The sequence below is a fragment of the Hypanus sabinus genome, chromosome 9, assembly GCF_030144855.1.
Source record: "Hypanus sabinus isolate sHypSab1 chromosome 9, sHypSab1.hap1, whole genome shotgun sequence".
NCBI lineage: Eukaryota > Metazoa > Chordata > Chondrichthyes > Myliobatiformes > Dasyatidae > Hypanus > Hypanus sabinus.
Window position 1 is genome coordinate 10309983 of NC_082714.1, and position 21640 is coordinate 10331622.

The 21640-nt window shown below is 40.0% G+C and overlaps 1 protein-coding gene across 2 annotated transcripts in view; it reads left to right on the top strand.

Moving 5' to 3' along the window:
• LOC132399082 (dynein axonemal assembly factor 5-like) overlaps positions 1–21640 on the top strand; it is a 175153-nt gene that overhangs the window by 91596 nt on the left and 61917 nt on the right. For both annotated transcript variants that reach the window (XM_059979036.1, XM_059979037.1), the window contains exon 8: positions 18019–18187. In XM_059979036.1, coding sequence (XP_059835019.1) covers positions 18019–18187 — 169 coding nt within the window. The remainder of the gene's footprint in view (positions 1–18018; positions 18188–21640) is intronic.

Genomic DNA, 21640 nt, shown 5'->3' on the forward strand with positions numbered 1-21640 from the left:
CATAATGAAATGGATGAAATGCACCATTAGGTAGAAGATTTATATAAAATGGAAAGCAAAGACCAGCATTTGGATCATTTTCAGAATGAAGAGTAGTTAAGAACAGACTTATTTGCAAGTTGCTGCCAGAGCCTTCTACCATGGGCCTTGGATAAAGTTACAAGAAGGACAGCAAAAGTCAGAACGTGAGGCAAGTGATAAATCAGAACTGGGGAGAATACTTTTAAGATGTGCTAGAGAAATAACATAGCTATTTAATAATACGTGTAAAATTATTTGTGTGGAAATTTGTTAAATGGAGCAACGTTACATATTAAGATTTCTCATTTCTGCTTAGTAGCCCAATAAGAGAGTATTAAGGTGCAATACAAAGGGCAGACAAAATAGTGGATTGCATTAACAAGGGATAGAATGCATATTTAGAGATCATGAGATTACTGTCTTGAAGGATTTAACCCAACTTCATCAAGAGCAGTAAGGATTCTTTTGGTATTGTAAATTGGTTTATTATTTTATCAAGATACCATGAAAAGTTCGTCCTGCATTCTGTTCATACATATCAGATCATTATGTAGTGCACTGAGGGAGAACAAGGTAAAAGTATAACAGTATGTAGAGTAAAGTGCAACAGCTACAGAGAAAGTGCAGTGCAGGTGAACAATAGATGCAAGATCATAACAAGGTAGATTGTGGATTCAAGAGCCTATCACCCAGGTCATGCTCTCTTCTCACTGCTACCATCAGGAAAAAGGTACAGGAGCCTCAGGACCTATATCACCAGGTTCAGGAACAGTTTCGACAGCTCAACATCAGGCTCTTGTACCAGAGGGGATAACTTCACTCAACTTCTCTTGTCCTATCACTGAACTGATCCTACAAACTATAGACTCACTTTTAAGGACTCTTCATCTCATGTTCTCAATATTTATTGCTTACTTATTTATTATCATTATTATTATTATTTCTTTTATATTTGCACAGTTTGTATTTTGCAAGCTGATAGTTTGTCTGCTGTGTTGGGTGTGACCTTTCATTGATTCTGTTATGGTTCTTGGATTTACTGAGTATGCGTGCAAGAAAACAAATCTCAGGGTTGTGTATGGTGACATATATGTACTTTGATAATAAATTTACTTTGAACTTTGAACTGTTAACAGCAGGCTAGGATCTGTCCTTAAGCCTGGTGGTACATGCTTTCAGGCTTTTGTATCTTCTGCCTGAAGTGAGAGGGAAGAAAAGAGAATGTCCAAGGAGTAAAGCCTTTGATTGTGTTGGCTGCTTTACAGAGGCAGTGGGTAGTACAGACAGCATCCATGAAGGGGAGGCTGATCGCTATGATGTGCTGAGCTGTGTCCGCAACTCTCTCCGTTTCTTGTGGTCTCAGGCAGAGCAATTGCTCTTAACTCATTGCTGGAAATAAATGAGTGATTTTGAAAGGCAAGCAGCGAATTTTGCCTTGGCAGCTTAAGTTACGACGACAGTCTAAGCAATTTACTTTGGTCTCATTGAATTCATAATGTAGGAAACTTCCAGGTGATCTAATAATTTACAAGTTTATGAAAGGAATTGACAAAACTGACTCAGACCGTTTGTTCCCACCACTCACAATTATTTCTGCCTAAAGAAGGAAATCAGCTGGAATATGATACCCAAAGGAGGATCAGGCTATTAAATAATAAACAAAGGGGGAACTTGTTTTTATGTCATGCCTTTGACAGGCTCCGGATGTCTCAAAGTGCTGTGCAGCTTAATGAAGTACTTTTAATGTGTAGTCACTGTTGTAAGTATAAATTAATAAGGGGATGGACATTGGAATGCTGTTCAATCAAAAGTTTCAAGAGGGAGAAGGTGTTGATGAATATAGTGAGAAGGATGTTCAGTGGGGCTTGCCTGTACAATTGGATCAACTTGGTTGGGCTAGTTGGCATTTCTTGTTAATTCAAGTAATGCAAGGTTGTTTAAAGTCATTTTCAGTACACAAGTCTGAAGGAGAACGAACTAATTGTTATTCCAGATCTAATGCAGCAGAAAAAAAACACAATAAGATAAAGGACATCATAATAATAATAAAAAACACAATAAATATAAATACATAAGATAGCTGGTATACATAGATTGATTGTATGTCCATAAAGTGACACTAGTTGCAGGCATGTCTGTACTTAAGGTGACTAACAAGTACCTCTCCCCTTCCTCTCTCTGCTTTCTGTAGGAATCGCTCTTTCCGTGATTCACATGTCCATTCATCCCTCTCCACAAATCTTTCTCTTGGCACTTATCCCTGCAAGTGGCCTCACCCCCACTCAAGGCCCCAAACAGTCTTTCCAGGTGAAGCAACAGTTAACCTGTGAATCTGCTGGGGTCATCTATTGTGTCTAGTGCCCCCCAGTGCAACCTCCCCTACATTGGTGAGGACTTTAGTCATTTGAGGGACCGCTTCCTTGAGTGTATCCGCTCCATCCGCCAGAAGTGGAACTTCCCAGAGGCCAAACATTTTAATTCCGATTCCCATTCCCGTTCTGGGTCTGTGGCCTCCTCTAGTGCTAAACTGAGGCCACCATCAGGGTAGAGGAGCAACACCTTATATTCCCTCAGGGTAGCCTACAACCTGATGGCACGAATATTGATTTCTTCTTCTGGTAAAAAAAGTTCCCTCACCCTCCCCTCTTCTCCTATTTCCCACTCTGGCCCCTTAACTCTTCTCACCTGCCAATCACCTCCCCTCCACCTTCTCTTTCTCCTGGAGTCCACTCTCGTTTCTTAACAGATTTCTTCTTCTCCAGACCTTTATGTTTCCTACCCACCTGGCTTCACCTATCACCTTCTATGTATCATCCTTCCCTCCTTTATTCTAGCATCTTCCCCCTTCTTTTCCAGTCCTGAGGAAGGGTCTCAACTCGAAACGTTGACTGTCTATCTCAGTAGCTTTAAGTAGATGGCATGGCCCAGATAGTGGGGGTTTTCGATCTTTGAGGAAGATGTTTTGTTAGCATATTAATCTATAGGATCTTATTGTAAACAAATAGCTTGTCATATTTCTTGCTTTCAGCATTTACTTCACTCTGAAACTAATTTGTTGGCTGCAAAGAGCTTTAGGATGGACTGAAATCAGTGCAAGAAGCATTCATCGTCATCATATGCCATGTCATATTACGTGGGCAGTCTCAGTCTTTCGTCTGTCTTTAATCTGAGAAGCTTTAATAAGCTCTTCAAAACTTTTGCTTGACCATCCCTTGATATAACTCATGAATGTCACGTGCTGTCGAGTGTGACTTTTTCTTCCGGTAGTTTTTCCTATCAGTGCAAGATGTTCGAGCTTCTCTTTCCTCGGTACATGTCCCAGAAATTCTAGCTGCTGTTTCCTGTTATCAGCTCTCCTCTTATTCCAGATATTCATAACACTTCTTCATTTGTTACTTTGTCCTTCTACAATATTTTCATTGTTCTTCTTAAAGAAAAATGCATTTCTTCATCTTCGAGTCTTCCCTCACTCTGCTTTGATGTTGTCCAACATTTGCTTCCATATGTTCATGTGGAATGAACGCAGTACCACAACGCTGAGTTTCATATCCATAGAAATTATGTTATTTTTTAATATCTTGTTCAAGCACTTGAACGTGCATTTAGCAATCCAAATCCTCCTCATTTCAATATCAGATCTACCATCAGATGTTTCCATTGAACTTCCATGTTTGTTTAATTGCTTTGTTACCCACTTTCAGTTCGCGTTTCTGTATTTCTTTCTTTTTTGCGACAACCATACATTCAGGCATCTTGCAGTTGACAGTCAATCCTCTCTTTGCACTTTCTTTGACAACTTTATCTCGTGTTTCTTGGAGCTTCTGTTCAGAAGTAGCTCTCAGCACTGTCTGCATATTGTTGATTGTTCAAATTGTATTCACCAATTATCATGCCTGGGATACTGCTAATTTCCCTTATAATCTTCTTGCTGTAAAGGTTGAATAGGTCAGGTGAGAGAACCTGTCTGATTCCCCTCTTAATCTGGACATAATCGCTTGTCAACTCTCATTTCTGCTCTTTGTTCCCAGTATGAATTTCTGATGATTCTGATATCTTTCCCATCAATGTGCAAGCGTTGAAGGATTTTTATAAGCCCTTCGTGTTTCACCTTATCAAAAGCTTTGGTAAAATTGATGAAACATAGGTATAGGTCTTTCTGGACCTCTGTGGCTGCTCACAGATCATTCTAAAGATGAAGATTGCATTTTATGTTTCACTACGTTCAATGTGCGCGATCTCTGGTTTCAAGCGCTTTCTTGCTCTCATCTTGATGATTCGTAGCAGGACTTTCACAACATGACTCGTCAAACTAACTGAGTGGTGCAACTTGCATTCAATTGCTCTTGGTTTTTTTTTGGCAGTGCAATAAAGACTGACTTGCTTATTTCCTTAGGTATTTCCCTGCATTCATGTATTTCATTCAACAAATCTGTCAAACTTTCAATCCCAAAATCTTCCAGCACTTGAATCATTGCTATAGCAATACCATCTGGTCCTAATGCCTGATTCTTTTTCATTTTCCCCACTGCTGCTTTAAATTCTAATTTTATAATCAGTAGGCCGTCCATGTTATTAGTAATTATTGCCTTCTCTCCTCTCATATCTTCAAACAACTTTAGACCACTTAGCCAGTATATCTCCTTTTTCCATTAGTATTGATTCACCTTTTGCCTTGAAACACACACTAGATGTACAATTAGCACTCTTGAGTGTCCTCACCTTCTTGTGCATATCGCCAGTACTTTTCAGTTTCTCTATCTCTTCACGTTCACCATTTATCCATTGTTCTTTCACTTCCCTACATGTTCACTTGATTTGTTTGTTTAAAGTTTTATACTTCATACTGTCCTTTGGTGTGATTTTCTGTCTTTTTTTCATTAGATCCAGAATTTTATCTGTCATCCATTTTTTTCATCTTCTCTGCCCTTACCATTCACAAATAAACTAATGAATTGGGCTTGCAGTGTTCCACACCACACAATGTCCAAAAAGATAGTAATACCTTTGGTCAACCCCATAGAAGCTGCTGTGTCTGAGTGCACCACTATCTTACCAGAAGATTATATGAATGTAACACACACAGAACAGCTGAAGGGTCTCGGCCCGAAATGTCGACTGTATTCTTTTCCATAGATGTTGCCTGGCCTACTGAGTTCTTCCAGCATTTGTGTGTGTTGCTTGGATTTCCAGCATCTGCAGATTTTCTCTTGTTTGTCATTATATGAATGCTTGTCTCTTTTACTTTGCAATAAAAAATGCATAAAGATTGATTACCATTCATCCAAAATGGTCTAAAATGTTTTCAGTGATATAAAGCATTACTTTTATATATTACATTGGAACTCCTTCACTTAATTGGGATGGTGCTTTCTGTGTATGATTTATCTTAAAATTTGAGAATTAGGAAATTACAAACTTAAGTTCAAGTTCTGTTTGTTGTCATTCAGCCACACACATGTTTACCACCAACTGAAACAACTCAGTACATATAACTCACACACACACACAATACATAAAGTAATATTACCACAAATAAATTAACAAATAGTAAAACGGATTTACAACATAACTTAGAAAGTAAACAGTATAGCAGTACTGGCACTTTATATGTTGATGAGACCTGGGTGCTGGCAGGGAGTTCATTAGTCTTATGGCCTGTTAGAAGAAGCTGTTTACCATCCTAACAGTTCTGATGGTAGGGGTCAAAGACATTGTTGGATGGTTAAGAGGCATTGTTGACAATTCTAAAGGCCCTGTGCAAGAAGCAGTCCTTATAAGTATCTCAAATGGGTGAAAGAGGGACCCCAATAATCCTCTCGGCAGTCCTTGCAATCCTTTGTAGGGAATTGTGGTCAGAAGCCTTACAATTCCTGTACCAGACAGTGATGCAGCTCACTTCATGAAGTAAGAACACTCATGTGCTTTCTTGACCAAAGAGTTTGTGCTAAGGGACCAGATAAGATCATCCATTATGTGCACTCCCAGAAACTTGGTGCACCTAATTTTCCACACAGGAGCCATTTATGTGCAGTGAGGAGCAGTTAGCCTGTTCCTTCCTAAAGTCCACAATCATCTCTTTAGTCTTGTACATATTGAGACTCACGTTGTAAAAACTCAGCAGACCAGGCAGCATCTGTGGAAAAGAATAAACAGTCGAGGTTTTGGGCAGAGAACCTTTATCAAGACTAGAAAGAAAGGGGAAAAATTGGTGAAAGAAGGAGGAGGAGGAGAGGAAATAGTACTAGGAGGCAGGTGAAGGTGAAACTGGGAGGTGAGGGAGGGGTTGAAGTAAAGAGCTGGGAAGTTGATTGGTGAAAGAGATAAAGGGCTGGGGAAGGGGGAAGTGTGATAGGAGAGGACAGAAGACAATGGAAGAAAGGGAAGGAGGAGGAGCACCAGAAGGAGGTGTTGGGCAGGTAAGGACAAAAGGTGAGAGAGGGAAACAGGAATGGGGAATGGTGAAGGAGGTGGTGGGGGGGAGGGAGAACAATTACTGAAAGTTAGAGAAATTGATATTCATGCCATCAGGTTGAAGGCTACCAAGACAGAATATCTGTCTGACTGAACTTGGACTCAATGTGGCATTAGAGGAGGCCATGGACTAACATGTCGAAATTGAAATGGGTGGCCACCAGGAGATCCCACTTTTGTAGTAGATGGAGCAAAGGTGCTCAACAAAGCAGTTTCCCAGTCTATGTCAGGCCTCACTGAGATACAGAAGGCCACACCTGGAGCACAAGGTACAGTAGATGACCCCAGCAGACTCGCAGGTCAAGTGTCACCTCACCTGGAAGGACTGTTTGGGGCCCTGAACAATCTTTTACTCTTTTCCAATGATGCTGCCTGACTTGCTAAGTTCCTCCAGCATTTTGTGTGTGTTGCTTTGGATTTCCAACATCTGCAGATTTTCTTGTGTTTGAGATTCAAGGTGTTGTACTTGCATTGTTCTATCAACTGCTCTACCACCTCTCTGTACTCCGTCTTGTTGTAGTTGTTGATAAAGCCAGCCACTATTGTGTCATCTGCAAACTTGATGATTCAGTTTGAACTGGATCTAGCAGTGCAGTCATGCGTCATCAGCGTGGACAGCAGTGAGCTGATCATGCAGGCCTGGGGGCACCAGTGTTCAGTGCGATGGAGCTAGAGACATTTCTGGCAACACAGACTAGCTATGGCCTTTGTTAAGAAGTACAAGATCCAGTTACAGAGAGAGGTGTTGAGACCCAATAAGGACAGATTACCCATCAGCTTTTGAGGGATGATCATATTAAACAAGCTGAAGTCGAAAAGACCATAAGATATAGGAGCAAAATTAGGCTATTTGGCCCATCAAGTTGGCTCCACTATTTCAACATGGCTGATCCAGTTTTCCTCTCAGCCCCAATCTCCTCCCTTCTGCCATATCCCTTCATGCCTTAACTAATCAAGAATCTGTCAACCTCTGCCTTAAATATATATAAAGACTTGGTCTCCACAGCTGCCTATGGCAAAGAATTCCACACATTTATCACTCATGGCTAAAGAAATACCTCCTCTTCCCCATTCTAAAAGGGCACCCCTCTTTTCTCAGGCTGTGTCCTCTGGTCTTAGACTCTCCCTTGGTACTCTGTCACATGAGGCACCATTTTCCAGGTGGGACTGGATGAAGTGGAGTGCAGAGTCTGTGGAATCATCACTGGACCATTTTGAGGCAGTTTAAATCTTTAAGAAGGTTAGAGTACTAAAGTAGGGAAGACTTATGAGAATAACACAAGCATTGGTGAGACTTAACCTGGAGAACTGGATAACAGTTTGCATCTCCTTGTCTTGGGCACTTTAGTTCAGGACTTAAGACAATGCAAGGTTTAATAGACTAATTCCTAGATTTGTTTGGAATTTAGAGGAATGAGAAGAGATTTTATTGAAACATGTAAGGTTTTAAGAGGCTTTGACAAAGTAGATGCTATGAGAATTTATTCCTCTTGTGAAGAAATCTAGAGCTCAGTGTCAGAATAAGGAGATGCCCGTGTAGGACTAGGAAGCAGAGGAGTGCTTTGAATACTTTGATCTTTGAATAAGACTACACAGATCAATAAATGGAAAACTGGTAGAAGTGGAATCTACAATCTTTAGCACAAGGTGGCAAAGGACATCAAACTGATTCCTCTGTCACTCTTGCAAACTATTTCAACTGCTCAAAGGTTCTGAGAAGTAAATCATGAGAAGATCCTGAGAAGTAAATCTCTAAGAAGATTTCTTCTGAGAAGTAAATAATTGTAATTGTCTCCCCCCCCCCCCCCCCCCACCAAGAACTGATGATTGGTCAGGCCATTGTATAGACCATATATGTCAAACTCAAGGCCCGCGGGCCAAATCCGGCCCACGGTGGAATTATCTTTGGCCCGCAAGATAATATCTAATTACTATTAAAGCTGGCCCCAGTAATCAAAACGCCTATGGCGTATGATATGGCTAATGCTGAGTTTATTCAGGTACCAGGTTTTCAGGGTTTTTAGTGTTTATTCGGTTTCCCTGGTTTATTTCCTGAATATCATTAATGAATAATTTTTTTCTCTATTAGAGCTGGCCCGCCAGTATATTGCATGCACCACTAATACTACAAATCCCACAATGCACTGCCAGTGCATTGCTCGTGCTTGCCTTACTCTCTCATCAGCATCCTTATGGCGCTAGTCACATGTGATCAACTTTCAGCTATCCCTTACCCCAAAAATGGCTGAACAAAAGGTGGACTTTGAAAACAGGGGTTTTCAAGGCAGGTGGGAGGCAGAGTATATGTTCGCAGATATAAAGGGCAAACCTGTTTATCTTGTGTGCGGAGACGGTGTGGCTGTAATTAAAGAATATAACGTAAGATGACACTATGAAATGAAACACCACGACAAATACAAGCATCTGGACAAGAAACAGAAGCCCGCGATGTGCAGTCAAAAGAGTGGATTGGTGGGCAGGATCCGGGAGAAGACGCGGGAGGAAAACGGCGCAGGTGAGCTGACAGCTTATCACTGTATCATACACCAGGAATAGTTGTGTGGCAAAGCCCTGAAAATGGAACATATAATGAGCACCATAACACGAGCAGTTAACTTCATAAGAGCCAAAGGTTTAAATCACTGTGAGTTCAAGTCATTTCTGGAGGAGTTGGGTTCAGAATATAATGATTTGCCCTATCACACAGAGGTGCGATGGTTAAGCCAAGGAAAAGTGCTGAAAAGATGTTTCGAGTTGCGTGAGGAGATCTGTCAGTTCATGGAAAGCAAAGGGAAAGACACAACAGAGCTCCGGGATAAAAAGTTGCTTTGTGAAATGGCGTTTCTGTGTGACATCACGAGCCATCTCAATGCGCTCAACTTGCAGCTTCAGGGGCGGGGTCGTGTGATCACAGACATGTACGCTGCAGTGAGGGCTTTTAAAACCAAGCTGCGCCTGTGGGAGACGCAGATGCAAAAGAAAACTTGAGCCATTTTCCGTGTTGCCAAACTATGAAAGAGCAGGTTTCTACCGCAGTGTTCCCACGTGCAAAGTTTGCTGAAAAACTTAGCATACTTGGTGCCAACTTCACACGGCGATTTGCCGACTTTGAAGCCCAAAAAAGCAGGTTTGAACTGCTCAGTAATCCATTTGCAGCTGACGTGGAAAGCGCACCAACCAACATACAAATGGAGCTGTTTGAACTCCAATGTGGTGACACACTCAAGGCAAAGTATGACTCGGTGGGCGCTGCACAGTTTCTACGTTTCATTCCCGACACAATGCCCCAGCTGCGTACCCAAGCTGCTCAAATGCTCTCTATGTTTGGCAGCACATATCTGTGTGAACAACTGTTCTCTTTGATGAAGATAAACAAAACATCACACAGGAGTCGTCTTTCTGATGAACACCTTCACTCAATTCTGAGGATTTCCTCAGCTCAGAGCCTGACTCCAAACATTGATGAACTTGCATCCAAGGTGAGATGCCAAGTATCTGGCTTAGACTAGTTTTGAATCACAGAGTGTTGGCCTGTGGAAAAATGTTTTCATTAGAAATTACTCCGGAAAAGCTGCAGATAAAGCCATAAGAAATAAATGCAACTGATTTTTTATTTATTTAATGTTCAATGTTGTTTTTGTAGGCAATAACCTAAGCTTTGTTAGTTCCAGGTTAATATGTGTAATAAATTCATTTCAATAAGTTTTGCAATAAACGCTGAACCAGTCCGGCCCTCGACTTGTACCGATTTTTTAATTTTGGCCCACTGTGTATTTGAGTTTGACACCCCTGTGTTAGGTCTACACTTGTGTTTGCTAATGCTTGATTTCAAACAGTTTATTAATGGAAAAGGTATGGCTCCCAAAACAATCTTAGCCAAAATAGCATCGTTTCTTTCTCATTGCCTACTTTCTTGTAATCTACGTCTGTAAGTTAATACCAATCATAAAAAGAATGCTCGCTAGGCAATCTGCTTCATAAAAGACGAAATTCGTGAAGTGAAACAATTTTAGATATAGCAGAGACTGAGACACATGAGAGCAGGTTGAAAAAATGAAGGCAACGAAAGCTGTGGGAGCATGCGCGTGTGCACAACTGATCCGGCCCGCATGAAGTCGCATTTTTCTCAATCCAGCCCGTGACCTAAAATGAGTTTGACACCCCTGGTATAGATGATGCAACAAAGTATTTTAGATTACAGAGAAATTGAAGATGATGGGTATCAGACAGGAAAATGAAGTTGAAGCCCACAGTAAGATCAGCTATGACCTTATTTAATGGTGGAGCAGCCTCAGAAGGGCCAAATGGCTGACCTGCATTTTGAAAAATTCTTTTATGCAATAGAGGAGTGACCTCTGATTTGACAGCTGTTAGCTATTTTGCTGATTTTCTTCTGACAGAGTGCGTGAACTACTGCAATAGGTAATATTTGGGCGTCTTAAGTGGTTGCAAATGTTTTTCTGAGCGTCGTTGTCTAAGAATGCTATGTGCTCTAATGAATGCATTCATGTGAAGTCATTGGAAATATTTCAGCAAACAAACCCTGTTCTCTGATTCTGAGTGGTAACTGTCGCTGCTAACTCCAAAGGCTAATTTAAAAAGTATAACGGAGCAAAAGATATGTCCAGTTTCCACTTGGGGAGAGTGGGGGGTTTTGGGAGTGGAGAAAGACTGCAGCTATTTTCAATTTGTTCCATTTCCTGATCTGATTAGTGGACGGACAGAATGAATCAGAATTTTCCAATGTGAGGTGAAACATTCAATGTGTGAGTTGGAGTCAGACTATTTCTATGATCAAATTGCTTCATAGTCAAAACTTCTGTTCTTTGTCGAGGCAGCATGACAGTGTAGCAGTTATTGCATCAGTTTACGGTGTCAGCGACCAGGGTTCAATTCCCCCTGCTATCTGTAAGGTGTTTCTACTTTTCTCCCTTGACTTCATGGGTTTCCTTCAAGTGCTCCTGTTTCCTCTCACATTCCAAAGACATGGTGCTTTTTGGTCACATGGGTGTAATTGGTCAGCAAAGGTTTGTTGGGCTGGAAGGAGCTGTTGCCATGCTATATTTCTAAATTTAAAAAAAAATCTTCTTACACAGTGTATGTTGCCTACAGGTAGGGGAAATACCGTGAAGGCCTTGATTCTCTGAAAGCATAGCTCACCTTTGAGCAGTTGAAGTAGTTTGTAAGTGTGACAGAGGAATCAGTTTGATGTCCTTTGCCACCTTGTGCTAAAGATTGTAGATTCCACTTTTACTAGTTTTCCATTTATTGACCTGTGTAGTCTTATTCAAAGTTCAAAGTAAATTTATTATCAAGGTATTCAACCCTGAGATTCATTTTCTTGCAGGTATACTCAATAAATCCATAATAGAATAATAACCATAATAGAATCAATGAAAGACAGCGGCAACTTGGGCGTTCAACCAGTGTGCAAAAGTCACAAACTGTGCAAATACAAAAAGAAAGATATAATAATAAGAAGAAGAAGAAGAATAAAAAATAAGCAATAAATATCAAGAACATGAGATGAAGAATCCTTGAAAGTGAGTCCATTTCAATGGGAACATGAAAGTGGGAACATTTCAATAATAAAATGAAGTTAAACCCCTTGGTTCAAGAACCTGATGGTTGAGGAGTAATAACTATTCCTGAACCTGGTAGTGCTTGAAACTGCACTGTGACAGACAGGAGGGCTCCACAATGGCTAGCTAAAACTGTCCAATGCATCACCACCATCAGCCTAACTGTACCAAAGGCATACAGCATATACAGAAAGGTGCCGGTTATAGGCCAGAAAGATCATGAAGGATCCTTCCCACCCTGCTTAGAGACTGTTTGTCCCACTCACATCAGGGAAGAGGCTACTCAGCATTCACCCCATGATCACTAGACTCAAAAACAGTTACTTCCCCAAGCCTCCAAGCTGGTGAGACAGCTTTGTCGAGCATCTACGCTCCATCCACCAAAAGCAGGACTTCCCAGTGGCCAAACATTTTAATTCTAAATCCCTTTCCCATTCTAACACATTGGTCCTTGGCTGCCTCTTGTGCCAAGATGAGACCACCCTCATTGTGGAGGAGCAACACCTTAAATGCTGTCCGGATAGTCTCCAACCTGATAGCATAAATATTGATTTCTCATTCCATATTTTTTCCTACACCTCCCCTTTTCTTCTATTCCCTACTCTGGCCTTTTACCTCTTCTCACCTGGCTATCACTTCCCCCTGGGTCCCCTCCTCCTTCCTTTACCCCTATGATCCACTCTTCTTTCCTATCAGATTCTTTCTTCTCCTGCTCTTTATATTTCTCACACACTTAGCTTTACATATTACCTTTCAGTTTCCTTCCATTTTCCCTACCTTTTTTATTCTGGCATCTTTCTCCTTCCCTTTCAGTCCGAAGAAGGGTCTCAGCCTGAAGTGTCGACTGTTTACTCTTTTCCATAGATACTGCCTGACCTGCTAAGCATACATTTTGTGTATGTTACTTCCCCAAGCAATCAGGCAGATCAACACCTCCACCCACCGCCACATAGACATCACCTAACATTACTTTATATACATACAATAAGATTATGTATTTAACGGTTGCTTGTACATTGTATTTTAGTTAGTTTTTAAAAATTGTGTTCTTTATGCCTATTGCATTTTTTTATGTGTATTGGATCTGGAGTAACCACCATGAATCTTCAACCCTTATCCTGCTGCAGCAACATGTAACTCACTTGCGTGACTGTCACACAAGTACTTACTAATAGACTTGTTTTAAGTTGAAGTTCGGGTTTATTGTCATTTCATCTGTGTACGTGGAAACTGCCAAATAAAGCAACATTCCTCCAGACCAAGATTCACAACTCCGTATGCTTAATTCACACACAGTACATAAAGTAATATTACTACAAATAAATAAACAAATAATAAGATGCAGTTATGTCACAAGTTTAAAAAGTAAACAGTAAATGCTATTGGCTCTTTCTACGTGGTGAGATCTTGGTGGTGGCTGGGAGTTCAGTAGTCTCACAGCCTGGGAGAAAAATCTGTTTCCCATCCTAACAGTCCTTGTCCTATTGCCACAGTATCTCTCGCCTGATGGTGGTGGGGGACGGGGTCAAAGAGATTATTGGAGTGATGGGAGGGATCTTTGACAATGCTAAGGTTCTTAGGTGAGAACTTTGGAACTCATACTGGGAATAATTTTCACTTCCTGCATCATGAACAGGGTAGGTTGTCCCATGGTTGAACAATGCATCAATGTTTCTGAAACCGGAAAAGATTTATGTCGTTTTTGAAGAGTTAAACCAAAGTGTCTATTCATGCAGGACCCTTGGATTGACTGTTATTCTACCGAAGGGAACGACTCCTTTACCCTAATTGTTTGGATGATGAATTGCCTTTGTAGCCCTCTAAATGTGCCAATATTCACTTGATAGCATTCTCAGATGTGAAATACTTAGTGTTGTGCCAAAAGTAATTTGTTTGAAATCCAGAACCAGGCATTGAATTCAACCGGTAAAATATAATGAAAAGCTACTGGTGTTCCATGTAAACTAGGTTTGAAATACTCGTCTTTATATTACAGAAATCCAAGGATCTGCATCCCAACTCATTCTCATTATTTTCTCCAACCACACAAGGTTGTAATTGATTGTGTACTTACGACTTTCTCCATTTAAAAAAAAAAGATTTAAATTTATCTGGCAGTTTTCACCACCAGTAAATCTTATCAATGATGTGCAGTCAATCACTGTTGTAAAGTAGGGAAACAGAAAATGTGCCCAGTACATGGCACACAGCAATATCCCACAAGTAGCAGCTTAATACTGACCTGGTGACCAGTATACATGATGGTTCAGCTGTTTGTATTAACTGGTATAATATCCTTGTTCTTCAAAATACTGCTGTGGGATCTGCAAGAATAGATCAAGTTCAGGTTTAAGTTTATTGCCATCTAATTGTACATGTTTACAACCAAATGAAACATTGTTCTTCTGGACCACGGTGCACCCACAAAACATATATCACACAAAGCACATAAAACAAAATATTGCCACAAATAAGTTAATAAAATATAATTCAAAATGCATGTAGTGCACAGCACAAGTAAACAGCTGCTCTCCTCGTGATGAGAACTCAGTGGTAGTAGGGTATTCATTAATCTCACAGTGTGAGGGAAGAACCTGCTAACCAACCAGGCAGTTGATAGCTCACTTTAAACTTATCTGCAAAAACATTTAATGGTGGTTTAGCTTAGTTCTGTTTTGGAAATATCATATTGGTTTTAAGACCAAACGACATAGGAGCTAATTCAGGCCAATCAGCCCATTGAGTCTGCTCAGCCATACATGGCTGATGTATTATCAGTCCCAACCTCCATTCTCCTGACTTCTTCCTGTAACCTTGCATACCCTGACTAATTAAAAGCCTATCAGCCTCTGCTTTAAGTGTATACAGTGCCTAATTATAGGACGCTTTGTGCTGTTGCCCAAGTCCCAACGGGGGAAGGATGGAGACTGCCCAAGATTATTTCATCTCTGGCTTTTTATAATAGGTTTGTTTATGTTGGGCCTCTGGTTTTGGAGAACGTGTAACTTTCTAATTGGAAAGATACATCTGCAGAGGTTGATATCTAGAGTAATTATGAAATGAGGTGATGGATCTCAAACTGAAGCCCGAACTGTCAATTTCCCTCCTCGAATACTGGCAGTCTCATTGATTTTCTCCACCACTTTGTTCTTTTTTCTAACTCAGGGCAGTGTTATCCAGTGAGTCTCAGTTGAAGGGATAGTTTATATAGGAGCATTTTGGAGAACTGGTTTATGATCTCAAGTTAAGTAGGACTGAAGAAATATGCACAAATCACTGAATGTTTTAATCCATTGCTGAGCTGAATTAAATAAAGGGTTGAAACACAAATGGCACTCTCTTTGCAACAGTTTGAATTTGGCCTATAATGATGAGATGGGACTCTGTTCTCCAAATCCATTATAAAGAGTCAGAGGTGAACTAATCTAGGGCAGTCTCCATCCTTCTCCCAATGGGACTCGGGCAACAGCATGAAACTTCCCGTAATTAGGCATAAATTGCTAATCTGTCTCTAAAAAGCTGCAAGGATGGATGGCCTGGGAAATGGAACCATTACGTTGGTGGAATAGTGGGTGATCATTACGAGACTTGCAGTTAAAACACATTACTGAAAGAACTAAGGGAGTTTTATAATTTGTGTAGCAATATGGCATCTGTCATTTCTGTGTTGCATACTGTGGAAAGTTACATGAAGTTTATTTTAAAAAATATTTTGAATGGCTGCCATGCATTAATGAATACAGAATTTCTCTAGATTAAAGTAATGTTAAAAGCTTACACTCTGTGCCACTATATTAGGTGGACCTGTACACCAGCTCGTTAATGTAAATATCTAATCAGCCAATCATGTGGAGGCAATTCAATGAATAAAAGCATACAGACATGGTCAAGAGATCCAGTTGTCGTTCAGACTAAACATCAAAATGGGGAAGAAATGTAACCAAAGTGATGTTGACCATGAAATGATTGTTGGTGCCAGACAGGGTGGTTTGAGTATCTCAGAACTGCAGATCTCCTGCGATTTTCATACACAACACTCTCTAGAGCAGGGGTTCCCAATCTGGGATCCATGGATCTGTCGGTTAATGATAGAGGTCCATGCATAAAAAAGGTTGGAAACCTCTGCTCTAGAATTTACAGAAACTGGTGTGAGAAACAAAGAGCATCAGTGAGTGGCAGTTCTGTGGGTGAAAGATAACAGAGATCAGAGCAGAATGGCTAGACTGGTTCAAGTTGACAAGAAGGCGACAGTAACTCAAGCAATGACATTTGTTACAGTGGTGTGCAGAAAAGCATCTCTGAATGCACAACACATTGAACCTTGAAATGGATAGGCTACAGCAGCAGAAGACTGCAAACTTACCCTTAGTGGCCACTTTATTAGGTACCACCCATACTTAATAAAGTAGCCATTGAGTGTTCTGCCATCAGGGATATCCATTTATAATGGGCATGATAATTTCAGCCAGTTGCTTAATATTAAATCATGCAAAGATGCCACTTGACCCATCATCACCAAGTCAGGTCTTTGAAAAATCCAACAATTAATTCCACCTCAAGCATGAGGAAATCTGCAGATGCTGGAAATTCAAGCAATACACACAAAACGCTGGTGGAACGCAGCAGCCCAGGCAGCATCTATAGGAAGAAGGGTTTCAGGCCAAGACCCTCCATCAATTGTACTTCTTCCTATAGATGCTGGCTGATCTGCTGCATTCCACCTGCATTTTGTGTGTGTTGCATTAATTCCACCTTCTGCTTCTTCTCTGAAGTCCCTGTAAAATTTTCCTTTCCATGTAAAGATATCCAGTTCCCCTTTTGAAGAGATTAATGGATCTACTTGTATTTCTCTGAGGTAGGGCATATAATTTGAAAATAAAATATTTATAAAATAAAATAAAATAAAATATTTATCTCAACTACGTTGGCAGCTTTTCTGGGAAAAACTATCTCAAGGAGTTTCTAGTTTGTCTTCATGTTTGCTTTCCCCACTTTCTGTTGCTTTCCAATTAGCATTTGGCATGATTCAGTGCTAGATTGCAAACTCTTATGATGTTAACTGTGAAGCAAAAAGCTAAAGGAGCTTTGGTGCTGTTACAATGCTACAACACATCAGGTGCAGTTTACTTTGACCTGATTTGAAATAACTGCACCAATATGCCTGAAATTCAAGATTGTTTAATGCCATTCCCTGTACACAAGCGTAAAGGAGAACAAAATAATTCTTTCTTCAGCTCCAATGCAGCACAAGAAAACACAATAAGATAAATAGCACAATAATAATTTAAGAAGTGCAATAAGCATAAACACAAGATATTTTACGTACGTAGATTGATTGTATGTGCATAAAGTGACACTAGGTACCTCTTGTACCTACTAAAGTGGCAACTGAGAGCATGTTGATGGTCTTCTGCTGCTGCAGCCTACCAATGTTGTATGTTCAGAGATGCTGTTCTGCATATCACAGTTGTAATACGTAGCCATTTGAGTTACTGTTACCTTCCTGTCAGTTTGAACCAGTGTGGCCATTTTCCTCTGACCTCTCCCATTAACAAGGCGTTTTTGCCTTTAGAACTGCCTCTTTGTGTTTTTTGCAAAATTCTCTTCAAATTCCTGAGACTGTTGTATGTGAAAATCCCAGAAGATCAACAGTTTCTGAGATACTCAAACCACCTTGTCTGGCACCAACAATCATTCCATGGTCAAAGTCACTTTGATCACATTTCTTTCACATTCTGATGTTTGGTCTGAACAACAACTGAACCTCTTGACCATGTCTGCAGGCTCTTATGCATTGAATTACTGCCACATGATTGGCTGATTAGATATTTACATTAACAAGAAGGTGTACCTCATAAAATGGTCACTGAGTGTATATCTAACTGTCCATGCCATTATAGTGAGCGGTTGATCTTTAACATGTTTCACGATGAATTGTTTGTAGGCAAAGAAGACCATAGCTTCACTTGCTGCAGCAGAGGACTTGGATAGCTCTTTGGGCCTTTATAGACTACATATAAAACAGCTGATTGAATGGGTGGCTAGTGCACAGCATGAGTGGACTAAATATTCTGTGCAGCACCTGCAATTTGAAACAATTATCACTCAGTCAGGTAAGGAAGTCATTCTATCTCACACTCATATTTTAAATATTTGATATCCTGCTCATGTATTTTCCTGAAGAACATGCACAAAATGCTGGAGGAACTCAGCAGGTTAGGCAGCATCTATGGAAATGAATTAGAATTTTATTTCGTGCATCCACTTCACAACATGGGGAGTAAAAATTTGTATGTTGCATCTCTTTCAGTATGCACAAGTAATAAGGAAGGGAAATGAAGGAGGATATTGCTCAAACACTAAAATTGTATACGTAATTGTTTTATATATATGTATGTACGTCAGATATGCAATCAGATCAGTGTGTATTGATAAATTTGATGGCCAGAAATTGTCCTGGAGCCTGTTGGTCCTGGCTGTAATACTGTGGTACCATTTGCCAGACAGAAGCAGCTGAAACAGTTTTTGGTTGGTGGCTGGAGTCCCTGATGATCCTCCGGGGGCCCTTTTTATGCACCTGCTGCTGTAGATGTCCTGAATAGAGGAAAGTTCACATGCACAGATGATAAACAGTTGATATTTTGGGCTGAGACCTTTCATCAGGACTGGAAAGGGAAGGGGAAAGCTGCCAGAAAGAATAAGAAAGTGGGTAGAATGGAAATAGTACAAGTTGGAAGGTGAAAATTGTGAAGATTCGGCATGACATCTAAAACTTCGGCAAACATCTATAGATGTGTAGTGCAGAGTACGTTGACTGGTTGCATCACAGCCTGGCATGGAAACACCAGTGCCCTCGTGTGGGAAATCCTATAAAAAAATAATGGATACAGCCTGGAAAAATGGATACATCATGGAAAAAGCCCTCTACAATGTTGAGCACATCTACACAGAACATTGTTACGAAAAAGCAGCATGTAACTTCAAGGACCCCCAGACCCAGGTCATGCTCTCTTCTCACTGCTGCCATCAGGAAGAAGACACAGGAGCCTGAAGACTCACACCACCAGGTTCAGAAACAGTTATTACCTCTCAGCCATCAGGCTCTTGTACCAGTGGGGATAACTTCACTCAGCTTCACTTGCCATCACTGAACTGTTCCCACAATCTATGGACTCTGTTTCAAGGACTCTTCATCTCATTCTCAATATTTGTTGCTTATCTATTATTATTATTTAATTCTTTTTGTTGTCTTTTGCACACTGGGTGTCAGGTCTGTTGGTGAGGCCTTTCAATTATTCTAGTATGGTTAGAAACATAGAAAACCTACAGCACAATACAGACCCTTCGGCCCACAAAGTTGTGCTGAATACGTCCCTACCTTAGAAATTGCTAGGCCTACCCATAGCCCTCTATTTTTCTAAGCTCCATGTACCTATCTAAAAGTCTCTTAGAAGACCCTATTGTATCCGCCTCCACCACTGTTGCCAGCAGCCCATTCCATGCACTCACCTCTCTGAGTAAAAAACTTACCCCTGACATCTCCTCTGTACCTACTCCCCTTAAACCTGTGTTTTCTTGTGGCAACCATTTCAGCCCTGGGAAAAAGCCTCTGACTGTCCACACGATCAATGTCTCTCATCATCTTATACACCTCTATCGGGTCACCTCTCATCCTCTTTCGATCCAAGGAGAAAAGGCCGAGTTCTCCAATCCAGGCAACATCCTTGTAAATCTCCTTTGCACCCTTTCTTTCTTCTTTTCTTTTTCAATCTTTTTATTGATTTTCACATATACACAAAAAAAAATAACATAGTAATAAGTAAATTATAAATACAATAGACTTGAAATCACATTGATAATAAGATAATAATATCCTACTAAACATCAACAAAAGAAAATACCTTAATCAAGTCCACATGATTATATGAAAAAAAAACAAATAACCATTAAAAAAGAAAAAAAATATTAAAAAATATGTGAGAAAAAAATATATTAAAAAAAAATAAAACACTAAACTAAACTAACATAGGCAATAATAACAGTTTACAAGTATAAGATAGTGTCAAAGAACTCCGGAACTCCATACCTGAACATGAATAAGCAGAAAGGTCTGGAAAAGGCCAAATTAATTCATATGAAAATGTCGAATAAACGGTCTCCAAGTTTCTTCAAATTTAATTGATGAGTCAAAAATAGTGCTTCTAATTTTTTCCAAACTCAGATAAGAAATAGTTTGAGAAAGCCATTGAAATGTAGTAGGAGGATTTACTTCTTTCCAATTTTGTAGTATAGACCTTCTGGCCATTAATGTTACAAAAGCAATCATTCGTCTGATTGAGGGGGAAAACTGATTGCCATCTTCATTTGGTATGCCAAAAATTGCAGTAATAAAATGAGGTTGTAAATCTATATTCCAAATTGAGGAAATAGTAGTAAATATATCCTTCCAATAATTATGTAAAGTGGGACATGACCAAAACATATGGGTCAATGAGGCCACTGCTAAATGACATCTGTCACATAGAGGGTTAATATGAGAATAGAATCGAGCAAGTTTATCTTTAGACATATGAGCTCTATGTACAATTTTAAATTGTATTAAAGCATGTTTAGCACATATAGAAGAAGAATTAACCATTTGCAAAATTTTTTCCCATTTATCTGTTGATATGTTGTATTGAAGTTCTTTTTCCCATTCTTGTTTAATTCTAACTGATATTTCTGGTTGTATCTTCATAATCATATTATAAATAAAAGCTACTAATCCCTTCTGACAAGGATTTAAGGTAAAGATCAAATCTGTAGTGTCCATCGATGCACCCTTTCTATGGCTTCCACATCCTTCCTGTAGTGAGGCGACCAGAACTGAGCACAGTACTCCAAGTGGGGTCTGACCAGGGTCCTATATAACTGCAACATTATCTCTCGGCTCCTAAATTCAATTCCCTGATTGATGAAAGCCAATGCACTGTACGCCTTCTTAACCACAGAGGTTATTGGATTTATTGAGGTGTCCACAGGAAAACAAATCTCAGGGTTACACAGTACTGTGCAAAACTCTTAGGCACCCTAGATTTTATATGGTTTCAGATGATGTGGCCTCCACAGAACCCTGATCTCAACATCATCAAGGCTGTCTGGGATCACCTGGAAAGACAGAAGCAAGTGAGACAACCAAAGTCTGCTGAAGAACTGTGGCAAATTCTCCAAGAACTTGGAACAATCTACCTGTGGATTTTCTTATAGAACTTCATGACAGTGTACCTAAGATAATTTGTGCAGTTTCAAATGCACAAGGTGGTCTCACCAATTATTGTTTTATTTTAGTTGTTTTACTGTGTACTACTCTTTATAGTTTTTTTTGATATTTAGAAACTTTTTGTTTCATTATTTTTGAAAGCATCTTTGCTTTACAGATTTTTTTAACATATGCCCAAGACTTTGACCCTGTACTGTATATGGTGACATATAAGTTCTTTGATAATACATTTACTTTGAAATTCAAATTTTGGTGGGTGAAACCAGGTGGGTGGGGGATGAAGTAAGAAGCTGTGAGGTGATAGGTG